Below are 20,570 nucleotides of genomic sequence, written 5' to 3'. Positions count from 1 at the left end.
CAGTTCTCCCTTTTCCTTTCAAATTACTAATTGTATTCATAGTACCTGCTGCCATCCTAGCTCTCAAGGAAATCTTAATGCAGGAACAGCACTATGCTTGCTTAATGGAATTTCCCTGACACCAACACTAAGTCCATTCCAAAAAGTTCCCATCTGAACCAGCCTTACAACACATTACACTGCCTCTGGCTTGCACCTCTGTTTCCACCTGTGTATTTTCACAGAAGCCCAACACATATTAGTTGAAATATTCACACAACTGTTTTTCAAAACAATTTATTGCATCATATTTGGTACCTTATGTTTGACAACAAAAAGGAAATTACATCTGTAACTGCAGGAAAAAGAAGCTGGTCTGTTATTGAAAAAAAAAAAAAAAGAAAGAAATCTTGGGCCCTTTAAAAATTACAAAGTCTTGGGCTTGCCTGAAACAACTGAGCAAGAAATATATTCTTAGAAATGTAGGGCTTCAAGTATTACAAACCTGTGACACTGTGGAAAAATTCCAGAGGTATCTAAACTGCAGCACATTTTTTTCTGCATATCGTGAACAAGGCCTGCTGAGGTTTTTAACTATTAGTCTCTTGATCAGTCATAGAATGGTAGTCAGGAGTTCTGCTCTTTAACTTCAAGCCATGGTAGATTTTCTTTTTTCACTCTTGGGTGAAAAGTTCATGCTTGCTAATTAGTTGGTGCCACATCACAGTGCATTTGGTTCTTGCATTACAGTTTTAACAAGTTTGGCCAAAACAATGCTGAAAGGTTTGCATTGTTATTTTAGTTCTTCAAGTTTTAGTTAGAATTGAGATTGTTCCAACTGGTTCCTTCAGTTAAAAACTGTGGTACAAGAACACCAAACTGATCATGTACAGTGAATTTTGGAAACACAACAAGCGTATTGAACACCCTCTAGGTTTTCTTATAATTCTGCTTGGTATCTATATGTCCCAGCTTCTACAACATCAAGCATCTGTTGTAGGTTTCTCTGTAAATAGTGATTCACATTGCATACTTCCTATGGTCATAATCAACCCCGTAACAAAATCAGTTAGATGCTAAAGCCCCAACAACTCTTTGTGCTCAGTGAAAGAATCCAGTGCTAAAACAGCATTTATGCTGTCTGAGATATAGTAAAATCTCACAAGACAAATTTAAAGTAATATTTCTGCCACACACCTGCTTTGTTAGCTGTTAACAGCCTCCAGATTTTATATAAATTAGTTTAAAAACATGGGTGGGTAGGTAGGAATAGGATAAGGTATCTTTTTTTAACCCCTCAATTTTAGCAGCTTTTAATTTTTTAAGAAACTGAACCTATATCCTGTAATATGTTAGATATTTTATATATACTTTTTCAGCAGGATAAAAAACGTAAAACACTATTTGAAGGCAAGAACATTTACTCTTCTCATTCTGTGTAAGTTAGAGCAATGCAGCAGGTGCGTGACAAAAATATTATACACTAGATATGGTCCAAAGTCATTCCGTTTGCTTGTTTAATGATGTTCAAATTTCATTGGCCAGTTCTTCAGTTTCTGCAGAACTATCTCCATTAACTGTGATCTTCATATCCTCTTCATATCCAGGAGGCATGAAAGCCAAAGCGTAAGGGAAAAGCTTATGACAATTTGCTCTATAAACTTCAGCAGCTTCTTTACAGTCTCCTAGGCTACCATCACACAAGGCTTCTAATACCTCCATACATGTCTAGAGAAAGAAAAAAGGTCACATTATAATTTGCTGAAAAGAAAAAAAAATTTACTGTGAATTTATTGGACATTTCATTATCAAAAGGTTTCCAAAATGAGAGGCAAAATGTACATATTTAAGATATGGAAAAGTATTTACTCCCACTATGCATTACATTAGAATTAGTTTCCTCAGAACTGCAAGGTTTACACAAAAGGATGGATATACAAACAGGGTCAGGACTAAGGTGAGACAAGCAAGGTGTGGGGTGCTACATCCAAAGACACTCACTCTCAGCAAGTAACCTCTGGCAATGTTGCCTCAGCCTACCTGGCCCTGTGCGTAAGTGTTGAAATTTACATGCCACTGTCAATGACTACACCTACGTCTTTAAATTTTTTGGAGGCTCAGAGCCAGATGGCAAAATCAAACATTATTTTTTAACCTTCTATTCAAATTAAAAAGAACCTTTACAGTATGTCCACTGATACAGAAGGAAAGAGTCTCAGAAACACAAAGGATATACACCCAAGAAAAAATTTTCATGAATACTAATAATTCTTTCAATCAAACCCTTAAGTCAGTCTGCTTATACTTTTAAATGACTCATGGTGACTTGCATTTTTCATTGTTTTCTTTCTTCACCTTTTCACTTGGAAAATATTACAAAGTTTCCAGATATACAGTACCCCACAAACTTTGACTGTCTACGAGGTTCTAATCTAACTGAAAGTGGAAGTGTTAGTTGCTCTGTCCTATGTGACCCCATGGACTGTAGCCCACCAGGCTTCTCCGTGGAATTTTCCAGGCAATAATACTGGAGTGGATAGTAGCCATTCCCTTCTCTAGGGGATCTTGCTGTATATGTGTGCACACATATACAATCTTAAATAAATTTAAAATAAGTTTCTGAGATGGAGTCATAATAGTTTGGAGAAGAGTATGCATAAATAACAAAAAAATTAATTGGTGAAAATAGAAACAAAAAGAGTCAAGTAACTCTTACAAAGAAATAATGAAAAACTCTTTACCTGGAGGTTTCTGTTAGTGAGGGATTCATCAAGTGTTGTTGCCAACTCTATAGCTCGCTTCTGACTAGAAGGATCTAAATAATATACCATTTTGGCAGCTAAATGAGAGGGAAAACGGACATGTTTTATTTCAAGGTAAAACCAGCATTTTATCTTCTATCCATATAAAAAGCAATATCTATGTGCACACAGTGTGGCACTTTGACTAGAAAAATGGGAACAGCCATCTGAAATACTGTTATTTGAAAAAACAAAAAACAAAAACCTGAGAGAGTAGACCAGAAACAGTCTAACTGTCCAAACTAAGAGAATGATTAAGGTAAGAGGGACGATGAAAAAACACCAATATTTCTAATAATATTTGTCTCTGTGTGGTGGGACCATGGAAAGCTTTCTTCTTTCTAAAATGAACATAATTTGGGATTAAGGAGAACACTTGTGTGTGTTGACGGGTAGAGGGGTGTGTGTGTGTGTGAGTCTGGTGTGACGGAGAGGGGTGTGGAAGATACCCAACCTTGACAGGTATGAGCACACTGCTAAAGCACTACCCATAGGTCCCATCAAGTCTAGACTTGGGCTCATTAGCACAGACTCTTGCCAGATGATCTCTGCTTGTGAGATGGTTTTCAGGTGTTCAGCACTGTCAAGTTTGACAGCTTACATAAGCATGAGAAATGAAAGATGATGGTTGCATCTAAGTGAATTTTAAGAGCATGCTAATAAGAGAAAAAAAATAAAAAGAAAGATTCTCCTTCAGTGTATGTAATAGATAGCTAAATTCAGTTACACTTGCTTCTTTGTAATGCCTATGCAGAACCAGGAGAAACTACTAACCTTGATTCATAGTAATGATTTTATCTAAAACATTTAAAAACGTACAGGAGGTTAAGCTGCCTGTTTCACAGGATTAAAATGTGACATATACACATTTGCCTCTGCCATACAAAAAGTGTGTAACCTGTCAATGACCTACTACAGTAAAAACTGAAGCTGTTTTAGAGGCTGAGATAAGGACAAAATAAACTGATTACCTGATAATCTGTGTGGCAATGAATCAGAATTCCTTTTCAGAAAAGTTTCATTAAAGTTCTTTGGATTCGTTGCTCCAAAAAGACGATTCATTTCTTGTTTTAATACTGTTCTAACTGCATCAGGTAAATCTTTACTTTCACACACTGCTGAACAAATTAAAAACAAACTCTTATTAGCAGGTAAGATACTGATACAATTTGTGGGATTAAGAAATTATCTACCTGATGAGGTCAATGAAACAAAGCAATTTTATATACAAAGACTGGATAAACTTACTAATAATCCAACATTTAAAAGAAGAGCTAATCTATATAAATTTAAAGAATGTGTATCAGCAGAATAATCTAATAATTTTCTAAAGGCTACCAAATATAGTGCAGAAGATTAACAGAATTTTCCTCACCCTATCCCATCTTCTTCTATAACCAAGTAAACCATTAAAAATTTATCAGTTAAAAAAAAAGCCATGGATCTTTATATTCAGTGATTATGTGAACTGAGCTATCACTACACAATAATTTCCAAACGACCACCAAAGCATTTTCCTGTAAGGAATACACTGTTGTCATCATATGTTTTGGCATTTGGAGATGGAAAAACTGACTCTCAACCTCTCTGGGCTGAATCCTAGTTTGGTATAGACAGACAGTCTGGAGCTTTGAGCCAGACAGACCTGAGTATGATTTGAGCGTGGACAAATCATAACCTTCCTGAACCTATTCCTTGATCTGTAAAATTGAGATGATATCTAACCCAGAAGGATCACAGTAAGAAAAAGCTACAAATAAAATGTTATTGTTTAGTCGCCAAGTCATGGCTGGCTAGCCAGGCTCCTCTCTCCATGGAATTTTCCAGGCAAGAATACGGGAGTGGATAGCCATTTCCTGTTCCAGGGGATGTTTCCGACAAAGGGATCAAACTATATCAAACCCATGTCTCCTGCATTGGCAGGTGGATTCTTAAAGCTGAGTCATCTGGGAAGTCCCACAAATAAAATTGCTAATGACATAACAGATATTCCATATACTGTAGGTACTGTTTTTGTCACAGACTGAAGAAAACATAAATAGATTTTCCTTATGATTAGAACTAGTGTTGTGGCTTTCAAACTCCTGACTACAACCAAGTATCTGTACTCTGATGAGCACGTTTCCTATATACATAACTTATTAAGGGAAACAGAAGTTTCACAGAACACTGACCCTTACATTGTGCAGCACATTCTTGTATCTTATACTCTAATTTATTTCTATTTTAAGTTTTCAAGTGCTTTCAAATGCTTTCAAATGATAATGATCCACTCAACTTTTTTCATTTTCTCACTAACAGATCACTACCCTAAGTTTAAAAAACACTGAACTTTTGAATAGCAAACATTCAAGTGAAATATTCTACATGTAGTTAGTAACTAAATAATTGATTGATACGTGCCCTTTGTTGGTTGAACAGCATTTCTTCTATCATTCTTAGAACTGGTTAACTCAAATAAATGAGCTACTAATTAAAGAATTTAGCTTAATCTCCATTATGCCTGTATTTTCAACTTGGATTTGGCAGATTTATCAGTATTTGTCTTGGGGGTGGGGAATGGGCTTAGGAGTACAGAGAGAACTGGAAGGAGAAAATCTGTTAAAATAGGTTATAGCCAATTACAATGAACAAAAAATTACAATGTCAACAAACAGGTATCTATAAAATTGGTTACTTCTTATGGGCCTCACTGGTTTGCCTGAAATGCTTTCAGGACCCTTTATATATGCAGATAGGAAAGTAATTTTATGGTTCATAGTTGGAAACCATACTTTTCATGTTTTTCATCACTTTTATTAACTTGTTTTCCTCAGATTAAAAAATCTCAGAAAAATCAAAACTGCTATTAAAAAAGCCCATACAGTTAAAAATACACATATATAAATATGTATGTCTTGTGTTCAGGATATGTCAAAGAGGGAATATTTAAATAACTCCCAACATCGACTAATAGCTATTTCCCTCTTTTTTGTATTAATAGTTTATATTAATAAAGCATTCATTTATTTAACAGATTAAAAAAAGAATGTTTCCAAAAACACTTCCTTACTAGTTCACAAATTGTTCCTGGTAAACTCACTCAGTTTTCTCCTCTAATCACTAACCATGTAAACTGGAACTGCAATTTCCAGGAAGATATTAACTACATCAATCAACCAATCAATTCTACTGTAGCAAAATTTAGAATGTCCTATGGAAGGCGCAGCCTCAAATGTCCCAGATTTATTAAATAATCTTTTATGGGTGAATACTATTGGAGGCACAGGGAGTCTATCTAAATATTTTGTAACATTGACAAAAAACTAACCAAAAATTACCGACGTCTCAAGAAAGTCAAGAATCTCAGACTATCTAATAGTCTTCCATGATACATTAAACCTTTTCCAAGGGGCATATGAGTTGAGTCCTGAGATACCCTAAAATTAAAACAATGTTTGGTTCATGTTATTAGCAGACTGAATAAATTTAGTTATTACCAACAGTTAAAAGTCATATTAAAGAGAGGGCTGATTTTTAGCAAAAGGAGTTTCCCTGGGTTCCCAGACTAGCCAGCATTTTTTTGTTAATATTTCCGTAGAAAAGGATATTTTGTGTGAGATAATGATTACTCACTACTGGTTACAGTACAACCTACTAAGTGATTACTACTCAAAACAGCAAAATAAATAAATGACCATATTAATTAAGCAAGGTTTTTTTTTGAGGAAATACTTAAGTACAGATGAGAAATAATCTGCAGAGAAAAGGAAAAAATGAGTTGTACAAATGAGAGAGGAAAATAATGTAAGATTCATTATAGATTAAGGTGACCAAAAACTACTAATTTTAAAAACATTTAAGGGAATATAAACATGTAAGCGGAGAAGGCAACGGCACCCCGCTCCAGTACTCTTGCCTGGAAATTCCCATGGACGGAGGAGCCTGGTAGGCTGCAGTCCATGGGGTCGCTAAGAGTCAGACACGACTGAGCGACTTCACTTTCACTTTTCGCTTTCCTGCACTGGAGAAGGAAATGGCAACCCACTCCAGTGTTCTTGCCTGGAGAATCCCAGGGACTGGGGAGCCTGGTGGGCTGCCGTCTATGGGGTCGCACAGAGTCGGACATGACTGAAGCGAGTTAGCAGCAGCAAACATGTAAGCAAGTATCAAAACAAATGAATACCTAAGGTCCTATTTCTACTTAGAACTGACCAGAGATATAATTAAAATTGCCATAAGTTCTACAACTTTAAAAAAAAAAAGTGAAAAACTTGGAAGAGATTCTATCAATCTCATAATTAAAGGGGGAAAGGGACCTCCTATATAGTAAGTGACTTCATGGAGCAATTACTACTTACACTGGTAGTGTAACATTCTGGAGATTTGGAAGATGCTCATAACCATGCTAAAGTGAACATGAACTTAGAGAAGCTTCTACAACTGATTTCAGTATGGAGCCATTGTTTTTTCTTTTTCCTCCCTAATTTCTGGATAGGTGTTATTGTAAGGATTTCTTGTAAAGAAATTACTACAATGTAACTTAACATGACAAATGTGTTCCTGAAAGGTTACTTCAAAATCAAGTATTTTTCTCAAGAACCCAATATATTAATTAGTAAAAGGAACTCAGCAGGTTTACAGTAACAAAGATGCCTAAATTTAGTCAAACTAAGGATTACTTTGTAAATCTCTTCCTGACAATGATGTCATATAAATACCTGAAGCAGTAACAATAGCTAACATTAACTCCACTCAATTAATTTTGAATTTTAATGTTAGGACCATTCTTTGTTCTTCTAAAGTTCATAAGCATTTTAATTTTCTGAAACAACTGTTGCAAGAAGATGGTTATATGTTCATCAAGCCACACACTCATTAGAAGTATTTGCTTGTCACTTCCAATTTATATTTCAAAGGAATATAATTCTAACTCCATAAACTTTATATGTACTGTCTTATTATCTTTTAGGAAAGAACTGACTGTATAAAAATGCAGTGTGTATATATTGAAAATAGCTTGAATGCATTTCATCCTAACCGAAAATGATTTATGGCTGTTATTTCCAGCCTTAATTTTTTGATTCATAATTTCAAAATTTTTTTCTTTAATACCAAAAAAAAGACTAAAAAGAAACTTCCTTATTTTCACTAAATACAGCAATTACTTCTACTTTCTATAATATGACTACATTATTACTTTCAGAATTTTTAAAAATTGGGGGGAAAATCTCTATGATTTAGTTTCTGTAACAGGAAATCACTTTTTTGACAAGCATAAATATGATCTAAATAAGGCTTTACCTTTTCTTATAAGTCAAAACAATATTAACTGGGACAATTTAGAATTTTCAAAAGAATAATTGGGATACCTGGTTTAATCCCATTATTTTTATATAATGCATGGATTCACATGGGACTGAGTACTTAGCAATGAGACAGCTAATAGTATTTTCAAATTCTGCAGACTGTTCTACTAAACATTCAATTTCTCCTTATCCAGTTACTTAAAAACCAAAACAAAAATACACTACTTGACTACAGAAGTACTTTATTCTAAATTTAAAGCTCTGGTAGTAGAAAGAACACATGAAGATCTGGGCTCTCATTTCTGTTTCATTACTAATTATTGGTGTTATCTTAAATAAGTGATTTAATGTTTTAGCATCCTAGATTTCTCAACGATGAGAGATAATTGGCATAATATTCCACCTTTCATTTTCTAAAATTCTGTAGCTTTACTTCACATTAAAACTTACACATGGATCTTACTGACTAAACATTTGAAAAGGACAATTTGTTTTAAAGTTACTTTTACTATACATTTACTGACAAAAATTTTATGATTCAAATCATTATGCTAGAGACAGGTAAACAAGGAGATAATTTGTCAATTTCAAAGAGATTTTAAATTTTAGAACAATTAACTACGTCACATAATGAAATATGATTCAAAATTTCAACTTATTAACCTTTAAGAAACAGAAATAAAGATGATTCTCAAACATCTGGACTGAATGATTCTGTGTAAAAATCAGGTAACATTTCTAGCCTTAAAATAAAGACCTTCACCACAAAGAAAAGACTTTGTTTTTTCCCCAGGCTAACTTAATACACAACAGCTTTAAAATGGTTTGAGTTTATGATAAACTTGTATAAATCACTTATTCAGTCACTATCAGCTACTGTAGTCAAATACTTAAGTAGCAGAAAATTAAAACATACCAGTACTAAAGAGTCGAATCATACATTCATGAAGCCAAGGATGACTAGAATCAATAGCAAATGCTCTCTTTACTGATTGTAGCATCAAAAGAAACTTTTCTATTAAAAAAAAAAGATATATTTTGATCATTTAATAAAAAGAGATACTCTCCTTTATAGGACTAATAGTATCTTACAAAGAGAAAAACTCATTTAGAGGCGATCACATCTGGACAGCAATGTATGACTGAAGCAATTGACTTCCTCAGGTTAGCAATATTAGCTAATATTTTCTACACAACGTTAAGAAAAATGGTTTTATTAAGTATAACAAATTTAGATAGCATTCAACATTATTTGGACTAATGCCACATTAACAAAAAAATTTTGAAGCCATTTCACTTCTTAATCTCCTTTATGTAGTCAAATAAACAAATTTTTCCTATTACTTAGAAAATTTCATTGTTTACACTTGAAAGTAACATTGTTTACACCTTTCTTGTGTTCTGCGACATGTGAAATCATTTCCCTTCCACCTCACTGTTCCTCTCCAGTCAATCCCTGGCTTCTTTTCCCCATCAAAGGTAGAGTATTGACCAAGGTTATGTTTTTAATCACTTCCTAATCTTTCCCAATGCTATCTCTTCCCACCCCATCCCCCATGTTTCCCAAGCTTTAGTAGTGTCTCCACCTGATGGATGGAAAAGTGCACCCAAATACTCACCACAATTCCAAGTCTCATCCACAGCTGTCTTTGTTAAGACTTCTCTAATCGGGGACAATTCTCCAAATATCAAACTTTGAAACCCTAGGCTCTTCTGACAATTCCTTTTCCCTTAACCCCACACTCAGAAAGCTAACAACACGGCTGTGCCCTTTATCATTGCCCATTTCACGCTGTAGCAACGGCCCCCAAATGCTGGAGCGTGACTGAGAGATAGCACATAGCAAAGAAGCCAGCTCGGTAGGATTCAGACTGCCTTTCGCTACTTAAAGCAGAATAGCTTTTGTATTTTATACTTCGGGCTTTCATGCAAAAACATTTGTTTAAAAAATATTTGCTTAAAAGAGAGTTGTGTTAACTATTAACAAAACTTTAAAATTACTGGACTATTTATTAAACTAATTTTCCAAATTACTACAGGAGCACTGTGGAAAATAGAAAATATCGAAGAAAGCATTTTAATCACTCAGAAAGCATTTTAATCACTCAAACTCCATCAAGAGACAATCTCTTATGTTTTGATCTATTTTCTTAGCTAGTGTTCTATTTTACATATTCATATAAATATCTTCATAGAGATTAAAATAAACTATAGTTAGTTCTGAACCTTATTTTGAAACAATGTTATACAGTAACCTTCCCCCGGCATTTGATAATCATGATTTTTTGATGGATACTCTACAGAGGTATCATTTTATTCTATCTCTTTTAGCAGGACAGTTTTTGGAGCAGTAACTTTTGTCAGATGTTACTAACCAGTTTCTCTTTCCTTGAATACGTATCACCTTAGTGATAAAATTTTTTTCAATGAACCATTTGGATTACATCAATTCAATACCATAAAATCTTCTTAGTATCTATTACATATAGCTTATAACAATTCTAAATCTAGCAACCAAAATCCTCCATCTAACCTTTACCTGGCTTAGGCAACAAAGGCAACCTCAACATTATTTACACACACTTGTTTCCTCTTAATAGATATTCTTCCGTTCTGTGCATCTTTTCTTTTAGAGGTATGGTCTGTTCTTCAAGATACACCTGAAACATCGTGTCTTCTATCTGTAACAATGGCTAATAGTTGACATTATTTACTGCTTATCATGTACCAGACACTATTCTAAGATCTATGTATATTAGTTACTAAATTTTATCCACAAATGAGCATGATAATCACTATATTTCACCTTAATTTTAGTTATATATTGTACATCTGTTTTTGATTCTAATGCCCTAGGAGAGAGAATCACATCAGTGTACTTCCCCATAACATATTGTAAAAAGCAGGCCTTTCTTTTTGAGGAAGCTGCACTTGCCAAAATATCCTACACTGGCGAGGCCATCAGAATTGGCAACAATATTCTGAGAATAAAGTGATCAATTTTATCAGAGCCACTATTCCCTAATTGCCTACCTTTCCTAAAGTAAATCTCAAAGGCAAAAAGATGAGTTTCTATCTTGTTCTTCACCAAGTTCTTCAATGGCGTTAAAAATTTAATAGCTTCTTCCAATGGAGTTTCAACCTAACAAAAATAAGAGATGTTACACAAATGGAAGCAAGATTTGGGGGGGGTGTCAATTTACTCTTTCTACTTATTAAAAACATTTTTTCGGTAAAAACCACTTACCGGTCACCCAGAAATACACTGCCATATTTTACCCTCCCACAATCTAAAGGAAGGGGATTCTGAACTCCTCATTCACTGAGATTATACATTATCTGTAGACAGAAACAATCCAACAAGTAAAGAAGAAGATAAAATAGAACCAGAACCAGGAAAAGAAAGACAGTAAGAGAAACAGGTAAGGTAGCCAAGGGGGGGTAAAAAAAGAGAAGGGATGTGGAACAGGATGACAAGGGCTAAGAACTGTAGAGAATATTAAAGAATGAGTGAAAGTTGAGTATAATAAAGCTATTAAAAAACCGTACAATATCCATTCTGTGTTGCTTTGTTCCACTCCGAATTCTACAGAAATCCGTATTTATTCAAATGCCATACTATAGGTGCGGTGTCATTTGAAAAGTTGTATATTCATAGACTGCTGTTTCTGTCACCCTTTGAGTACTGAGACAGGACTAGCCTCTGTAGACTGGGGCCGGGATAGGGCACAACACAACACTATATTCGCACTCAGCACCTGGATCCTTATATTTGCCCTCTCTCATCATTGAGGCAATAACAATGTACCCTCAGTGGAATTCAGGTGTGCCATTCAGGTGGAATTCATCTGTCCAACATGATTCTGCCCATACAGTAATTTGTGGTTTCACCAACACAGATTTAGGCCAAGGAAATTATTATTAACAGTATTAAAAACAAAATCAAGTTAAACAGTAAGTGGTGTCTATAGGATTTACCTTGTACTAGTATGTAAAGCACCTAGTCATTATTCAAGGATATAAGCTCTAAACCAGAAATCAGTATGTGGCAATATCACTACTGTAATAGTTGTAGATATCAAGAGCAGAGGAGAAAATAGGGGCCCTCATAAGTACACCTTTCTCACACTGGTGAATATTCTGCTTCTTATTCCTATGACTCTTTTTTAATTAATTTATTTTTTATTGAAGGATAATTACTTTGCAGAATTTTGCTTTTTTCTGTCAAACCTCAACAACTCTATGTATTAATGAGTTAGAATTTGTGGTATACAGGGGAGAAATGGTTACCAGGGAAAGTAGAGAACTGGAAACTGAAATTACCACCTAGCTATAGCAAGCTTTTCATTCCTCAAGAAGTACAGACTGAAGTGAAGGTCACTGCATTGACCACGATAATTTACTGGAGAGAGACATGGCTGCTATCATTATAAAACAGAAACAAAAAAGGATATTGTGAAGTTGAATCATTACAAGCATTGGTGGTGGTAGTGAAAGTCACTCAGTCATGTCCGACTCTTTTCAACCCCATGAACTATACAGTCCATGGAATTCTCCCGGCCAGAATACTGGAGTGGGTAGCCTTTGTCCTCTCCAGGGGATCTGCCCAACCCAGGGATCGAACCCAGGTCTCTCACATTGCAGATGGATTCCTTACCAGCTGAGCCACAAGAGAAGCCCATTACAAGCACTACTGTGACTGAAATTGAGTATTTGAATTTAAAAAGAGAAAAGAGAGAAATTAATTCTGTCTGCAACTCTAGTAAATGAAAACATATGCCCTCAAAGGAGATGTGGATTTCTTGTCCCCACATGCTTCTGTGGGCCTCTCAAAGGTAAGACTTTGTCAAGTTAAATCTACATGATAAAATATTATGTACATAACCAAGACAAAGCTAACTACATTCTACAGCTACATATATATAATGCAGTAGAGAGTGATACAAACAAAAGCATATAAATAGGGATGATGTTCTACAACCAGTGCTTTAAGATAAAACTACCCTTGAAAATACCTGAAGTTAAGACACATAAATATAGCTATGAATATAAAATATCATTAGTTTGTGTTGTATGTATGAAAACCATATATTTAAGTATCAAAATCATAATCACTGTAGTAAGATAGTCACACTATGACAGGCATATAAGAACTGAGATGGCAGTCAAACCTCCCACATCTCAAACTCAAGTGGGGTCCTAATGTTCACTGAGATAATACTGGGTGGAACTGCCAGCATTATGTATACTCTTTCCTGCTCCTCTCTCAAAAAAAAATTACATCCAACCTTGAAGATCTGAATTTACGTAACTTAAATAGATGTAGAAAAGGACTATACTGTGTTGATGGCACTTAATGCCATTTAAGACATTTATGAGGGCATTTTCTTCATATGCAATTTTTTAATTTATAAACTGACCTGAAATTTAATCCAAGTGTTAAAATATGTGGTATAAGGGTTTATCTCCTTATATTCCCAACATAGCAATAAAAAGTTTAAAACTAGTTTAAAATTCAAAGTTTCAAAACTAAACACTACACAGGGACTTCCCTGGCAGTTCAGTGGTTAGACTTTGCTTTCCAATGCAGGGGATGCAGATTCAATCTCTGGTCAGAGTTAAGATCCCACAAGCCTTGCAGCCAAAATCCCAAAACATAAAACAGAACCAATAATGTAACAAATGCAATAAAGACTTTAAAAAATGGTCCACATCAAAAAAAAAAAAAAAATCTTTAAAAACAAAAAAACCCTAAACATCCTACAGACAGAATACTAAAGACTTATTACCTTGGATAAGGAATATGTGTGTGTGCATAATAGGAAAAAAAAAAAAATCCAGTTGAGATGAATGCCAGCCAAAGGCAAGGAGGAACAAAGGATGGATGGCGTGTGAGAGAACTCATAAATACCAACTAAAAACTACTGCCTCATGGTAAGCTGGATAAGCAAGCAATACATTCCATCAACCTTTCAGATTTACAATCAGTTAACTCAATATTAAGCTAATAAACCTCTTATTTTCCTTCTCTCTTTCTTAACTAGAGTAACTGCTAATTTAACAATGCTTTTATTTTATTTAAATTATCTTGATCTGGTGAACTAAATTTATCATTTACTACCTGGAAGAATGATGAAATATAAGATCACCAAAACAAAAAGAAACAAACAAAAAAAGCAACTATAGATTACAGACCCAGAATTGGCAGGCAGTTTTTAAAACAGCCTGCGATCCCCCTCCCGATTATGAGAGCTTGGTGTAAAATCTGGCCTTGCCACCACTTTGGAGTACAGGTGAGTGTGGATTCTATTAGATGCAGACATCTTGGATGCAGTCATCCTAGAAAGAGAAAGGTGTTACATGCCTAACAGGTAAGAACAGTATATACTGAAGAGGAGTCCATGAAACTGGGTGCCTTCCAACAGGCTCCTTCCAAATGGAGTCAAAAGTACTTTCTGAGTGCTTTTGCTATGCGACTTTACAGCCCTCTAGCTACAAATGACTAGACTATAACCTGACATCTGGCCCCAAAGCAGCTATCATAGGATAAACAAAGAAAATGGAACGGTGTATAAGGAGACCAAGTGCAAGAAATCTGCTATGCAGAGTACTCCTTATTAGACAGTAACTAAATACAAACAGATCCCCTCTTTAAACTATAAAGACAGACATAAAAAGTTACAAGAAAAAAAGTCATTAAGTCACGAGACAGAGAGAAAAATGGAAAGAATGATAGCAGCAGGCAGTCAGTGATGGTGGTAAAAGTGGTAGTAAGAAAAAACAGAGGCATAAAGATGGAAGGCCCCGTAAAGTTGGTATTATCCCTAAGAACTCTGTAGTTCTCCATGGGGCCTGAAAGGTCAATTTTCCGTGCTTCTTCACATCCCTGTATAGTCTTTCAATAAACTCCCAACAACAATAAAAGGGCAGTATCTTTGTTTCTAGAAAGCACAAAATTATTTGTCAATACAGCTTCGTGAAATCCAAGCTACATTTATCAATGGTTCTTAAATAGCAATACTGCTATGAGATATTACTGTCCATCTGCTAGGATATAATTCTAAAAGTATTTTCGAACTCTATTTGTTAGGTATTACAATTTTCCTTAGTTATAAAGCAATCAATGACTTTGAATTTTTATTTACTAATAAGGCTAAAACTCAACTCTAGGGTTATTGTTTACTCTATTTCTTAAACATAGGTAAGCATGCAGTTACTCGCACATGAAGTAGGAGGGTGTCAAGGGTCAGAAGAAAAGTGCATAAGTACGTCACTGATCAAAATGATTTACATGACAATGAATGCCTTGGTTTCAGTCTAACAGTTAAAAATGTCAGATATGCTTTTTGGCTTGGGGAAAATATTTGAGGACTTTAAAGATATTAGGTACAAATAGTTAAGTACAATATACTGTAAGTTGAAAACACAAATGAGACATATAGAACTCACTTTTGAGAAACTCAATTTAGACTATATAAAAACTTAAATGCTACCACTTATAACAGACACTACATTCTTTACACATATATTTTCTCTAGTGCTAACATCTTGCCTAGTAACTATTTTTCCTAGTCCCATTCTATAGTTAAGAAAACCATCAGAGAAGTTAGACAAAGTGTCTAAGATACACAGTGACATGTAAGAGCTAATTATGTGGTCCCAGACCAAAATGACTCAAAAGCCAAAACTTTCCAATATACCATACACAGTACTCAGAATCATTATTTCAAGTTTTAAATGTGACGTACAATCAGAAAAGAGAGGAGATAGAAGAGAAAGAGTAAAGAAAGAGAGGAAAGAAGGAAATCTAAAAATAAATCTCTTACTCTAAATTCTATCATTCAAACTGGCTGAAAAAGACTCTATAAAGACAATAGCTGGTCATGAAATTTCACTTAGTTGTGCTAAATACTATTTTTAAGTACCTTGGCCAGTTTCTCTGGAATAAGTTCTTCTTTTGGACCTCCAATTTCCTCATCATCATCATCCTTCTTCTTTTTCTGATTTCTCTGCTGCTTTTCTTTTTCTGCATTCTTTTTCTCTTCCTCTATCTGGGCTTTCTTTTGAGCTCTTCTTTGTTTATTACGTAGCTTCTTTAGCTCTTTATCAGACATGTTTGCTGTAAGCAGTGTTAACAAAACCATCAACGTGTTACTCAGATTTATAATGATCAATTACTACTATGTATTACTAATATTCATAAACTCCCATTAAAAATGTTTCATATTACACATGTTCATGTGCCTTTAAGAAGGCTGTATTTGCTAAAGAACATAAACATCTTCAAAAACTTTGTGAAACCAAGAGGAAACCTATTGTGACAACCACAGCAAAGCACAAAAGCAAGAGCTCCTCCAGCAAAATTAAACTACTTGCAGTTCTAAGAATGTAACAAGCAGTTTCAGATCCCTATGGCACTGTTATTACGCTTTAGTTATGCCTTCTCTAATCCTGTCAAACAGTGCTGCCACCATGCCTTACGTATTCTGCTCATCACAATACTTTGTCTATACATCTGTTTCTCTTTTAGACTGTGAGTTCCTTGGTGGAAGACACTTTGTTTTACTCAAAATCTGTGCTGTCAAGGCCTAGCAGCATACCAAAACACGCCGAAAACATTCAAATATTTGTTGAAGGAAGAATGAATAACTGTATACTAAATTAAAATGTGACATTAAAAATTAACAATTATTCTTTGGGGTACAAACCACAGAATGTCTTAAAAAAAGACTAGAAATCTCTGATAAACATGCTGTAATACAGTGGGAAAATTGTATTGTGTAGACTCAAAGCAATAAATCTGAAAGCCACGTATTCAATAGGTATTTGAAAAACACTTGTTAATAATGAGAAATGAAAAAATTCATTCTAAAATACTCTACCACTATGGTGACTTTTAAATATGCCCACAAATTCTTCCCTTCAAAAAGTAAAGCCTATTTCCCCTTCCCTTGAATGTGAGCTATACTTAGTGACTGACTAGATTCTAACTAATAGAATGTACTAGAAGTGAATATGTATGACATTCAAGATTAGGAAATACAAGCACTGTGGATTCCTCTTTGCTTTCCCTTGGATCACTCAGAGGAAGCCAGTTGTCATGTTGTGAAGAAACCCAAACCTCCTCATGCAAATAACCATGTGGCCAAGAACAGGACTCTGGCCATGAGTAAGCCATCCTGGAAGTAAATTCTCCAACCCAGGCCAATCCTTTGATGCCTTGGCTGACATCTTGACGTCAAGAAAAGAAAAATGGGTAATAGAAACCTGTGTACCGATGTCAATACAACATAGCTTTCAGTATGACTTTATAATAAGCTTTGGGCTTCCCTGGTAGCTCAGGAATAAAGAGTCCACCTGCCAAAGCAGGAGATGCGGGTTCAATTCTGGGATGGGAAGATACCCTGGAGAAGAAAATGGCAACCCACTCCAGTATTCTTGCCTGGAAAATCCCATGGACAGAGGAGCTTGGCAGGCTACAGTACATGCGGTTGCAAAGAGTCAGACACAACTTAGCAACTAAACAACAACAACAATAATAAATTTTAATATATGTGAGAACAAGACACCATGCCCACAACCCACCAAAATATTTTTTCAGAGCTTAGATCATGATATAAGTGACATTTTAAACATATGGATGACCTATTCAAATAAGTACTATTTCAAAGTCAGCAGTGTTTTATTTGGGGATAAAAAAGCCACCCTTCACCTCCCATCACATATAAAAATTATCTCCAGATAATCAAACAGCCAAATGTAAAAATAACAAAGAAAACATTATGAGAAAACAAAGAAGACATTTATAAATACATTATACATTTTGAAGGAGAAAAGCCTTTCTAAGCCAAGACCTAGAAGCCATAAAACACTAAAATAGTTTTGTCTTAGAAAAATTAAAACTTTTACATAATGAAAGACACCCATCATAAAGAAAAGTAAGACCTAAGCAACAAGAAGAAAACATCTGCAATACATAAATAAGGATTAAGATCCAGAACACATACAGATCTCCTACAAACCAAGAAGTTTCAAAATAAAATAGGTAAAAGATATGAACAGGTGATTCATGTAAGAAACCCAAAAGCAGGACTTCCCTGGTGGTCCAGTGATGAAGACTCTGCCTTGCAATGCAAGGGATTCGGGTTACGGGGAACTAAGATCGCACATGCGTCAGAGCAACTAGGCCTGCAAGCCACAGCTACTAAGCTCTGTGTCACAACTACTGAACCCGTGCGCTGCAACAAAAGACCCGCATTATGCAACGAAGATCCTGTGCGTAACAACTAAGACCCAAAGCAGCCAAATAAATAAATGATTATAAATTAGATGTTTTCCCCTGAAGTAACAAAAATGTAATGGATGAACCATTTTCAATGTTAGCAATAAAATAAAAGACAATCTCAATACACTGTTGGTGGCAACAAAAACTTTTATGGAAGGCTACACAATTCTCATAATCTTTGACCTAGTAATTTCCTCTTCTAACAATCCCTGCTAAATAAATATTGCACAATGATGACTTACAGGATGTTTACTTTAGCACTGTAATGGGGACAAGGGAACCCTCGTTCCAATTAACAAAATTTAAAATGTTGTACATTTTAGAACATTGTGAATGATATCATCCCATTTATGGGTTAAAAAAATAAAACAAGCAAAACCACCACAAGAACCACCCTGAAACTGTGCAGAACATATGTGCATATGAAACTGAAAATGGTAATTGTACACAAAAGAAATTGAATGCTTAACAGGGATAGCCCTTTGAAAGGAGAAAATCTTCAGGTAGGAGAAAAGTGAAGAGGGATTTTCACATTTGCTAGGTGTTTTTCTGAGTTGCTTTAACTTGTATATTCCAGAGTTAATTGCGTATTGGGACTTCCCTGGTGGTCCAGTGGTTAGTACTACACACTACCACTACAGGGGGTATGGGTTCAATCCCTGGTTCGGGAGCTAAGATCTTTGCATGCCACATGCGTGGCAAAAAAAAAAAAAGAGTTAACTGTATATTATTTGCAGAATTCGAAGAAGATGTGGAAGGCAGTTAGAGTAAATAGGAAAGTAAATAAGCAAAGCCAGAGGATCACTGATATCATCTTCAATTATACATTGTCCTATAGATTCTCACTAGCATTTTCTTTGCAGCTGAAGCAGTAACAACAGAGATTTAAGTGAAATCGGTGCAAGGGTTTCAATATGTGACCTTAGAATCTTATAAATTGTTTTTAGGTACTGTATAATAACAAATTAACAAAAGGATCCAAAGGTCTTTAGCAGGAGGAAAAATACAGAAAGTAACCAACCATAACCTTAGAAGAGGAAGAAACTCAGGACTGAGGAAAAAAATTCTCACACAGTTTTTATGCCCCAACTCCCGTAACATATTTGCCCTGAATAAAGTCACAAAATTGTTGGACAATTAATTTTTTTATTTTTTACATGCATAGGTCACGTTTATTCTGAGATCCTTTCCCAAATAATTTTTTTAAGGAAGACTTCTTCCTACACATCCTGACATCTTACTAGTAAAATGGCATGTTAAAAATGGTCAAGTTGGGAGAATAGCATTGAAACATGTATATTATCATATGTGAAACAGAACACCATTCCAGGTTCAATGCATGAGACAAATGCTCAGGGCTGGGGCAAAGGGATGACCCAGAGGGATGGGATGGGGAGGGAGGTGGGAGGGGGGTTCAAGATAGGGAACACATGTAAACCCATGGCTGATTCATGTCAATGTATGGCAAAAACCACTACAATATTGTAAAGTAATTACCCCCAACTAAAATAAATAAATTTATTAAAAAAAAAAAAGGTCAAGTGATAAATCACTGAGCAATGTTACTGGCTTAATTTTAATTCTAACCTGGGTACTAATGTTCAAGCAATATTTATCTTTTAGTATGTCATGGCTTGTGCTCAGTCGTGCCTCACTGTATTTGCGATCCCATGAACTGTAGCCCACCAAGCTCCTCTGTCTATGGGATTTTCCCAGCAAGAATATTGGAGTGGGTTGCCATTTCCTCCTCCAGGGGATCTTCTCAACCCAGGGATCAAACCCATGTCTCCTGCATTGGCAGGCAGATTCTTTACCACAGAGCCACCATATTAAGTTAAAGTTGATGAAATTCAACTCCTTAAAAGCTAATGATCTATGGCTGATTCATGTTGCTATTTGGCTGATGTAACAAAATTCTGTAAAGCAATCATCCTTCCATTAAAAAATAAATTAATTAATATTAAAAAAATCTAACAATCAGTTACAAATTCTTGCTTAACTTTTCAAGACTATAGTCAATAGTATTTTTCTTTTGTTGCTAAGAGAAATTCACAGAACAGCCATCACCATTTTCTAAAGCATGGATAACACTGTCCCACAATGTGCAAACAGAAAGCTCAGGAAAGAGGCTTCCCTGGTGGCTCAGTGGTAAAGAATCTGCCTGCCAATGCAGGAGACACAGGTTCGATCCCTGATCTGAGATGATTCCACATGCCA

General features: G+C 35.2%; 1 protein-coding gene across 10 annotated transcripts in view; it reads right to left on the bottom strand.

The window, feature by feature from the left end:
• Window positions 1-260: 260 nt before the first annotated feature.
• Window positions 261-20,570, bottom strand: part of NAA15 (N-alpha-acetyltransferase 15, NatA auxiliary subunit) — a 65,635-nt gene continuing 45,325 nt past the window's right edge. For 4 of the 10 annotated variants that reach the window (XR_014068627.1, XR_014068625.1, XR_014068623.1 and 1 more), the window contains 6 exons: window positions 15,994-16,187; window positions 11,102-11,210; window positions 8,985-9,083; window positions 3,752-3,898; window positions 2,721-2,818; window positions 261-1,707 (listed from right to left, as the gene is read on the bottom strand). Coding sequence is in view for 2 of the 10 variants with exons in the window: in XM_081540599.1 (XP_081396725.1) it covers window positions 1,507-1,707; window positions 2,721-2,818; window positions 3,752-3,898; window positions 8,985-9,083; window positions 11,102-11,210; window positions 15,994-16,187 (848 nt within the window). In the remaining 8 variants the exon portion in view is untranslated. Of the gene's footprint in view, window positions 1,708-2,720; window positions 2,819-3,751; window positions 3,940-8,945; window positions 9,084-11,101; window positions 11,211-15,993; window positions 16,188-20,570 lie in introns of all 10 variants that reach the window. The other 6 variants (XR_014068624.1, XR_014068622.1, XM_081540600.1 and 3 more) reach the window with 3 other exon arrangements.

This window comes from Giraffa tippelskirchi, chromosome 11 (assembly GCF_054371585.1).
Source record: "Giraffa tippelskirchi isolate mGirTip1 chromosome 11, T2T-mGirTip1v1.2.pri, whole genome shotgun sequence".
In the NCBI taxonomy this organism is placed as follows: Eukaryota; Metazoa; Chordata; class Mammalia; order Artiodactyla; family Giraffidae; genus Giraffa; species Giraffa tippelskirchi.
Note: the sequence above shows the minus strand (reverse complement) of the source record. Positions and strands in the feature narration are given on the sequence as shown.